The sequence below is a fragment of the Gossypium raimondii genome, chromosome 6 (genome assembly GCF_025698545.1).
Source record: "Gossypium raimondii isolate GPD5lz chromosome 6, ASM2569854v1, whole genome shotgun sequence".
Taxonomy (NCBI): domain Eukaryota; kingdom Viridiplantae; phylum Streptophyta; class Magnoliopsida; order Malvales; family Malvaceae; genus Gossypium; species Gossypium raimondii.
In genome coordinates, this window is record NC_068570.1 from 12,920,084 (window position 1) to 12,928,857 (window position 8,774).

General features: G+C 32.3%; 1 protein-coding gene across 2 annotated transcripts; it reads left to right on the forward strand.

The window, feature by feature from the left end:
- The first annotated feature begins 2,188 nt into the window (after positions 1–2,188).
- Positions 2,189–5,772, forward strand: LOC128041804 (zinc finger BED domain-containing protein RICESLEEPER 1-like). Of its 2 annotated transcripts, XR_008196655.1 has the most exons (5): positions 2,189–2,409; positions 2,503–2,563; positions 3,304–3,571; positions 5,436–5,465; positions 5,564–5,772. XR_008196655.1 is itself a non-coding variant. In XM_052632202.1 (3 exons), exons 1-3 carry the CDS (start codon positions 4,717–4,719, stop codon positions 5,629–5,631), a joined length of 717 nt encoding a protein of 238 aa, XP_052488162.1. In that variant the 5' UTR covers positions 4,252–4,716; the 3' UTR covers positions 5,632–5,772. The 2 variants fall into 2 exon arrangements, 1 of the variants encoding a protein (XP_052488162.1); XM_052632202.1 differs by lacking the exons at positions 2,189–2,409; positions 2,503–2,563; positions 3,304–3,571 and adding an exon at positions 4,252–5,335.
- The last annotated feature ends 3,002 nt before the right edge of the window (positions 5,773–8,774 follow it).

An 8,774-nucleotide genomic window follows, 5' to 3' on the forward strand; every position in this document is an offset into this window, starting at 1 on the left:
AACCAAAAGACTTTATAATATCATTAAACATGATGTACCATTATCGTGAAGCTTGTTTAAGTCCAAATATTGACTTCTTAAGTATGCACACCATCAATTGTAAAACCATTTTCCTTCAATTGTAAAACCTTTAGGTTTGTCCATATAAACTTCTTCCTATCTCCATTTAAAAAGGTTGTTTTCACGTCTATTTAGTGCAACTCTATATCATAATGAGCCACCAATGCCATAATAATAATTCTTAAGGAGTCTTTCTTAAAGACTGGTGGGTAAATCATTTTATAATCAATACCATCTTTTTAAGTGTATCCTTTGGCAACAAGTCTAACTTTATATTGTTTGATATTGCTATTTGAGTCACTTTTTGTAATAGCCCACCCGACGAAGTCTCTGTATTTAGTTACTGTTTGGTGTGTTATTGGTAAAACAAGGATAGATATGAGTAAGTAAAGTGTTTGCCTTAACTAAGTAGGATTCTGTGTGATGCGCCATTTGGCGAACTCTTTGTTTTGGCATGTTCTGTGGTTTGGTGGGCTCTTCTGTAAGTATCCGCCCAACTCAGATGTTTTGGGCAAACTCAGTAAATTCGTAGTTGTTTAGATTTGTTTATTATTTAATTATGGTAATTTGGTTAGTTAAGTTGAGACTTAGTTAGAACGGAACCACACTACTGTAAATAATATGACTTAAATTAAGTTAAGAGCACTTAATCACGAGAATCAATAAAATTAGTGGAATTATCTGAATTTTTTCACTAACCCTTGTCTCTAAGCTTAATTATATAAGGTTAGCGGTGGTCTTTTTGAACACCTTTACGATTTCTTCTTCGTTCTATATTTTCTCTAAAAACTCTTTGAAAACTTAAGTTTCAAAAACCTCTTTGAAGTAAGGTTTGCAGTGTTCAGCTAACTTATACGTTAGTACCAACTTACTGGTAATTACTAATGAACCTTAGGTTGTTCTTTAAGTCATTTAAGTGTTTTTCATTTTGCATGCATAAGTGTCAGAATGGTGTGTGAGGAAGGAAACTTCCTAATTCTGGTTTAAACTTGTAACACGCTAAACCCAGCCCTATAATAAGATATGAGTATGGTGTGTTAGTACTTAATATCAAACTAACCTTAAAACATTTCGATGAAAACATTGAATAAATCTTATAGAGTTAAAGATATAAAACATATTTTAGCTATTATTTTGCTAATAACACACTAAATAGTAACCAAATACAAAGACTTCGTCGGGCGGGTTATTACAATTCTCTCTCACTTAGAAAATTTCATCCCTGAAATTATACCTGTGAATAATTGTGGATGCTGATCTTTCATTACACTTCCTTTTTCCCAAGTAGCTACTTCTGTATTATGATTTTTCCATAATACTTTCACTAATGAGATCGTCTCATTCCTTAACTCTTTTACCTCTCTTGCCAAAATAAGAATGGGCTTTTATTCATAAAACAGATTTAGTTCCACCTCAAATTCTTTAATTTGCACAATATGGTATCAATTGGATCTATATCTTCTCAGCATAGACACATGAAATACATTGTGAATATTTGATAAAGTTGGAGGCAAAGCCAATCTATAAGCCTTTGGTCCAACTTGCTCTAAGACTTCATATGACCTTACAAATCATGGACTCAATTTTCCTTTATGACTAAACCCGATTATCTTCTTCCAAGGAGAGACCTTTAAGAATACTTTACCATCAACTTTAAAAGAAATCTCTTTCCTCTTCAGATCAACATAGGCTTTTTAACGATCCTATGCAACTTTCAAATGGCTATAAATAACAAAGACTTTTTCTTTTGTTTCACCCACTAACTTAGGACCTACTAATTTTCTTTCACTGAGCTTCATCCAACATGTGGGCGTTCTACACTTTCTACCATATAGAGCTTCAAATGGAAACATTTTCAAACTAGCATGATAACTGTTGTTATACGTAGGGGTGAGCAAAATTCGATTCGATTCGAAAAAATCGAAAAAAAATTCAAATTTCGAATTATTCGAATCGAGTTAATCGAATCAATTCGAATTTTTTTTCGAATTTTGAGTTCGAGTCGAGTTGAATTTTTGAATTCGAATAATTCGAATAAACCGAATATAAACTATATTTTTTATTTTTAAAATACAATACATATATTTTTTATTTTTAAAAGTTAAAAGTTAAAATACAGTACATTTAAAATAAAACCACTTCCAAAATCCCTAACTAAGCTCGTGCCCTCCCTCCCCCCTTTTTATCCCAATTCGAAAATCTTCACCTCCACCGGACCACCACCACCAATCCACCTCCACCTCCGGTCCTCCACGGCTGAAGGCTCCACTTAATTCCAGAAACAGATGTTAGAGGCTTAGAGCGGTGCTTCTACTGTTCTACATCGTCTTCTACCTTTGAATTTCAAAGGTATGTTAACTTTGATTCTTTTCCTTACACTCTATTTATATACAGTCAAGGTCTTCAATGGGTTTTTTCCTTTCTGGACTTTCTTCCTTGCAGTTGCAGTACCTTGATTTGAGCTCTGCGCATCTTTTTAAAGCAACTGATTTGAGCCATACAGGTAACATTCAAACTTCCCTCTTTCAACAGTATTAATTCTTCAAAATCACTGATGTCTGGTTGTACTTCTTGATCTTTCTTCAAAATAATAGCTGTAAAATTCAATAAGGGGTTGGGGTTCTATTATACTAATTAATTTTATAAAATAATATAAATGCAACATAAATGTCCACAATTTATTGATGGTATAGTATCATAATTAATAAAATATTTTTTGATTTTTCGTATTTTGTAAACAGAATTAATAAAATATTTTCATTAAAATTTATAAATATCTTAATTTAATTTAGACAGAGAGAAAATCTACTTTCCTTTCAGATTAAGTTACATACATGACTGACCAGTGACCATCCCCTATTTTATGGATCGATATAACTAATAAAAATATTTAAATTGTTTTTAAAGTTTTACTATTCGTTAAAGTCAGGTTACATGGCTTACCACCATATTTTATGGATCTAAATCACTTGGGCATTATGATTTTTTTAATTTATATATAAACTAATAAATGATTTTCTATTAAAAATAAGTGATTTTTTACAACTTTTTTAATCTGTTGGTTGTTGTTGCTGTACCTTAACTCCTTCAATGCCATAAAGTTGTTTTTTATGCTCATCCTATCCTACCATGCTTTTGTATTGTATTATTATGCTCTTAAAAAATTTAAGTTTGATTTATTAAGTTTGATTTTAAACTAATTTTTGGTCATGGTTATTGATTGCAACAAATGTTTACTTGTAGATGAGTGATCCAAAGCGAGATGGTTCAACTCAAAGTTCACAAAATTCTTCCCCAAGTAGAGATGATTAAACAACAACCAAGGAAAATGTTCGAAAAAAGATTATTCCAAGGGCAGCTTGTTCGAACCATTTTACCAAATTTGTGACTGAAGAGGGGGAGAAGAGAGCAAGGTGCAATGCATGTGATGTTACTTACAAAATGGAATCAAGTTCGAGTTCTACAACGAATTTGAATAACCATTTGAAAGCATGCCTGAAAAGACCTCGAGGTAATACTTCTAATCCGAAACAATTAGAATTAACATTTGTGAAGGTTAGCCAAGAAACAACAGATTTATCAACTTGGGTGTTTGATAAAGATGCTGTTAGAAAAGCATTGGTTCGTATGATAATTATGGATGAACTACCTTTTAAAATTGTAGAGGGAGAGGGTTTCAAATACTTTCTTTCTATTGCATGCCCACGGTTTAGTCTTCCATCTCGTTGGACAATTAGAAGGGATTGTCTTGATTTATTTAACTCCATGAAGAGTGTGATGAAGAATTGTTTTGAAAAAGATATAAGTAGAGTTTGTTTGACGACAGACACTTGGACTTCATATCAAAGGATATGTTATATGGTTTTAACAGCACATTGGGTGGATGATGAGTGGAGGTTGCAAAAAAGGATTATAAATTTTTGCCCAATATCCGCTCATAGAGGTGAAAGCATAGGTCAAGCCATTGAAAAATGTCTTGAGATTGGGGATTGAGAGGGTCTTCACTATTACGATTGATAATGCATCGCCAATAGTGTTGCCATTGAATATTTGAGAAAGAAATTGAATCATCGAAATGCTTCATTGCAAATGGAAAATTTATTCATATGAGATGTGTTGCACACATTCTTAATCTCATTGTGCAATACAAGATTAAAGATGCTTCGTATACGTGGATCGAGTTCTGGTCTTGTGAGGTATATAAGAGCATCACCATCGAGGTTGGCAAAATTCAACCAACGGGTAAAAGAAGAAATGATAGATAGTAAGGCTCAATTGTGTTTAGATGTGCCTACTAGATGGAACTCAACATATATAATGTTAAAGGTGGCCGAAAAATATGAGCGTGTATTTGAATCATATGTACGTGATGACCATAATTTTTTTCTTGACCTTACTGCTGGAGATGGAGTTCCTACATTTGATGATTGGGAAATTGTTCGAAGAATTATAAAAGTATTAGAGCCTTTTTATCATCTTACATTGAAGGTGTCCGGATCTTTGCATGTTACCTCTCATTCACTTTTTGAAGTATTGACGGATGTGCATTGTCTTTTTGATGGATGGCAAGAGTGTGGAGATCTAGACATAATTTCTATGACTTGCAAAATGAGAGAGAAATATAATAAGTATTAGGGTGAAGGAAACAAGATCAACATGCTAGTTTACTTAGCGGCCATCTTTGATCTGCGATGTAAAATGAGTGTTTTGGACTTTGGGGTCAACTTGCTTTTTCCTAATATTGCTAATGACATTATGAAAATGATTGATAAAGATTTGCATTGTTTGTTCAATGAGTATTCTTCTAATGCCGAAAGAATTGAATTGTTTGAAGGTAGATCTAGTTCTTCGACAAATCATTGCAATTCAATGGAAATAGATCAGTCAGAAATGAAAACGGGCTTGGCCAAACAAAAATACCTTAAGAAGAAAAAACAAGTTGGATTAGAAAGCAAATCTAAGTTGGATAGATATTTGGGTGAGGATGAAGAAGTAAATGATTCAAGTTCATTTGATTTACTATTGTGGTGGAAAATGAACAGTCCTAGATTCCCTATTCTTGCACAAATGGCTCGAGATATTCTTGCTATTCCTATCTCAACAGTTGCCTCGAAAAGTGCATTTAGCACGGGTAGACGTGTTGTCGATAGTTTTAGAAGTTCTCTAACTCCTGTCATGGTCGAAGCTTTGGTTTGCACACAAGATTGGCTTCGGAAATCTAATGGTGTCATCAATCTTGAAGATTATTTTGATGAACTTCAAACAATGGAAGATGGTAATATATAAATTTTAATTTATAAAATAAGATTTTGTATTCTTTATATTAGTAAGCATTCCCATAATTTAACTAACACTTTTGTTTTTAAATTTGCTAGCCTTCTCCAAAATACCCGAAGATCAAAAAGGTAACATACTTAACATTAGTTTATAAAGTTAAATGTTTATTTAATTTATTTTTGCAAATTTTTTATTATCTAACTAACTCATTCAATACTTTTACTAGATGTTTCAAGATTATCAACGGTGTTTGAAGCACAAGAAAATCTTAAACGTTTATATAATAGTTCTTGAACTAATGTGTTATTGTTATTAGTTTGATTTGGTTTGTTATTGGTTAATTGGACTTTTGTTGTGTTCTTTTGGTGTAGGTTTCTATTGTATTTTGGACTTTTGCTTATTTTTTTAATTATAATGTTGTTGTTTATTTCGACTCATGCTATTTACTTGGACTTTTACTTATGTTTTTATTATAATCTTTTGTATTATTTTTGTTGTTTATTTGGAATCATATTGTTTATTTGGGTTGATAATGTTGTGTTGCTTTTATTTATTCACTTATTTACTTCAATTTTTTGTTGTATGATCATGTTTAAAACTTTAAATAAAATTATTTTTGGAAAATTAGATAAAATAAACAACACTATTTTTTTAACTTTAACTCGAACAAATATATTCGATTTGATTTGATTCGAATTCTATCTCACTCGATTCGATTCGATAAAACTTCAAATAAAGTTAGGATGATAAAATGAGATTCGAAAATTTGATTAACTCGAAAATTTTTGATTTGATTCGATCGAATGCTCATCCCTAGTTATACGCAAATTCAACCAAAGGAATATACCTTTCCCAGTTCAGCCCAAAATCAATTACACAGCTTCTTAACATATCCTCTAAAACTTGAATAACTCTTTCAGACTAACCATTTGTTTAAGAATGAAATGCAGTACTCAATTGCAACATAGTTCCGAATAATCCCAGTAATTGCTTCTAGAATCTTGAAGTAAACATTGGATCTCTATTTGAAACTATGGAAGATAAGATTCCATGCAGGCGTAATATCTCAAAAATATAAAGCTCAGCTAACTTCTCTAGAGAATAATTAATGTTCACTAGCAAAAAAAGAGCTGACTTAGTAAGCTAATCTACTATCACCCAAACTGAATTTTTCTTTGAAGGACTAAAGGGTAGCCTTGACACAAAATCCATTATGATTCTATCTCACTTCCATTCTAGTTTCTCCAAATGCTACAACTTACCTGAGGGAATTTGATGTTCTGCTTTAACTCTTTGACAGGTTAGATAAGTTGAAACATACTCTGTGATTTCTCTTTTCATCCCAAGCCACCAATATAAGCTTTTCAGGTCTTTATACATCTTGATACCCCTGGATAGAGTGAAAAAGGTCCCTAATGAGCTTCTCTTAGCAGTTCTTTCCTTAAACTATTCCCAACTAGTACAAACATTCTTTCCATGAATTTCATTTTACCATTTTTACCTAGACTGAAATTTGTTGCTTTTTCAGACATCATTCGTTGTTTATACAAATCACACTGTGCATCTTTTATTTGCTCATTCAAAATTTGAGAAAGAAAAGTTAGCTTAACAGTTAATTTTGCCAACAATGATCCATCATTAACCACACTCACTCTTGCTTGCAGTAATGTTAATGCTGCCACTATTTTTCTACTTAAAGCATTAACCACAACATTTTCTTTACCAAGATGATACTCAATGGCCAAGTCATATTCCTTCAACAATTTCATCCAACGCCTTTGACGTAGATTCAAATCTTTCTATTTCATCAAATATTTGAAGCGCTTATGATCAGAGAACATATGACACATTTCTCTATAGAAATAATTTCTCCATATCTTCAATGCCAATACCACAACTGCCAATTCCAAATCATGAGTTGGATAGTTCTTCTCTTGAAGTTTAAGCTAGTATGATGAATAAGCTATAACCTTACCCTTCTACATAAGCACACATCTAAGCTTATTCAAAGATGCATCAGTATAACAATATACTCTACGCCAGACTCTAACTATGCCAAAACTAGAGCTTCAGTCAAAACTGCTTTTAACTTCTCAAAACTTTGTTGGCACTCAACAATCCACTCGAACTTTTATTTCTTTTTTAACAGTTAAGTAAGAGGTGTTGTTATCATTGAAAAACCTTTCAAAAATCTTCAGTAATAGCCTGCTAGCCCCAAAAAGTTACAGACTTCATATGCATTTTTTGGTGGATTCCACTCAAGTACTTTTTTTACCTTATCAGGATACTTTAATACCTTCAAAAAATATCACATGACCTAGATAATGTACTTCTCTCAGCCAAAATTCACATTTACTGAACTTAGCATAAAACTAATTATTATGCAAGGTTCTCAACACAATTCTCAAAAGTTTATCATGATCAGTTTCATTCTTAGAGTAAGCCAAAATATCATTAATAAAAACTACTACAAACTGATCAAAATATGGCTGAAATACTCTTTTCATCAAGTCTATAAATACTGTAGGCGCATTAGTTAAACCAAAGGACATCACTAAAAATTCATAGTGACCATACCTCGATCGAAAGGCAGTCTTAGGCACATCATCACCTTTAATCTTCACTTGGTAATATCCAAACCTTAAATCAATTTTAGAGAAAACTGTAGCCCCATATAACTGATCAAACAAATCTTCAATTCTAGGTAAAAGATACTTATTCTTTATCGTTACCTTGTTCAACTGACGGTAGTATATACATAGGCACATTGTTTCATCTTTCTTCTTCACAAAAAAAATTGGCGCACCTCATGGTAAACACACTTGGTCTTATAAAACCCTTATCCAACATATCTTGCAATTGTGTTTTCTACTCTTTTAGTCCTATTTGTGTCATTATGTAAGAAGTATAAGAGATAGGTGTTGTACTAAGTTCTAACTCAATTGAAAACTTTACATATCTATCCAGTGGCATCCTTGGAAGTTTTCCTCAAAATAGATCTAGAAATTCCCTTACCACTGGAACTTAACTAACTTCATTCTTTGATTTAAATGAATCCACTATATATGTCAAATAAGTGTTTGCGCCCTTAACAGTAAACTTTTTGACAAATACAGAAAAAATTATCCTATTCGCCAAACTAGTCTATACGCCGGATATTAATACTTCTTTACTTTTGGCAGTTATTAGACGTACACCTCTAGCATGATGTGTCTACCATAGCATTATGTTTAGTCAGTCAGTCCAATCCCAAAATAACATCAAGTTCATGAAAACTCAATAACAACAAGTTTGCCAAAAACGTGTGCCCTCCAAACACCAACAGGCGATTCTTTATCATCTTATTCACTATATTACTCTGACCCAGTGGATTAGTTACTAACACATTCGTTTCAGGCTATACCACATCAAGACTTAGACCCTCTACAACCTTAGTA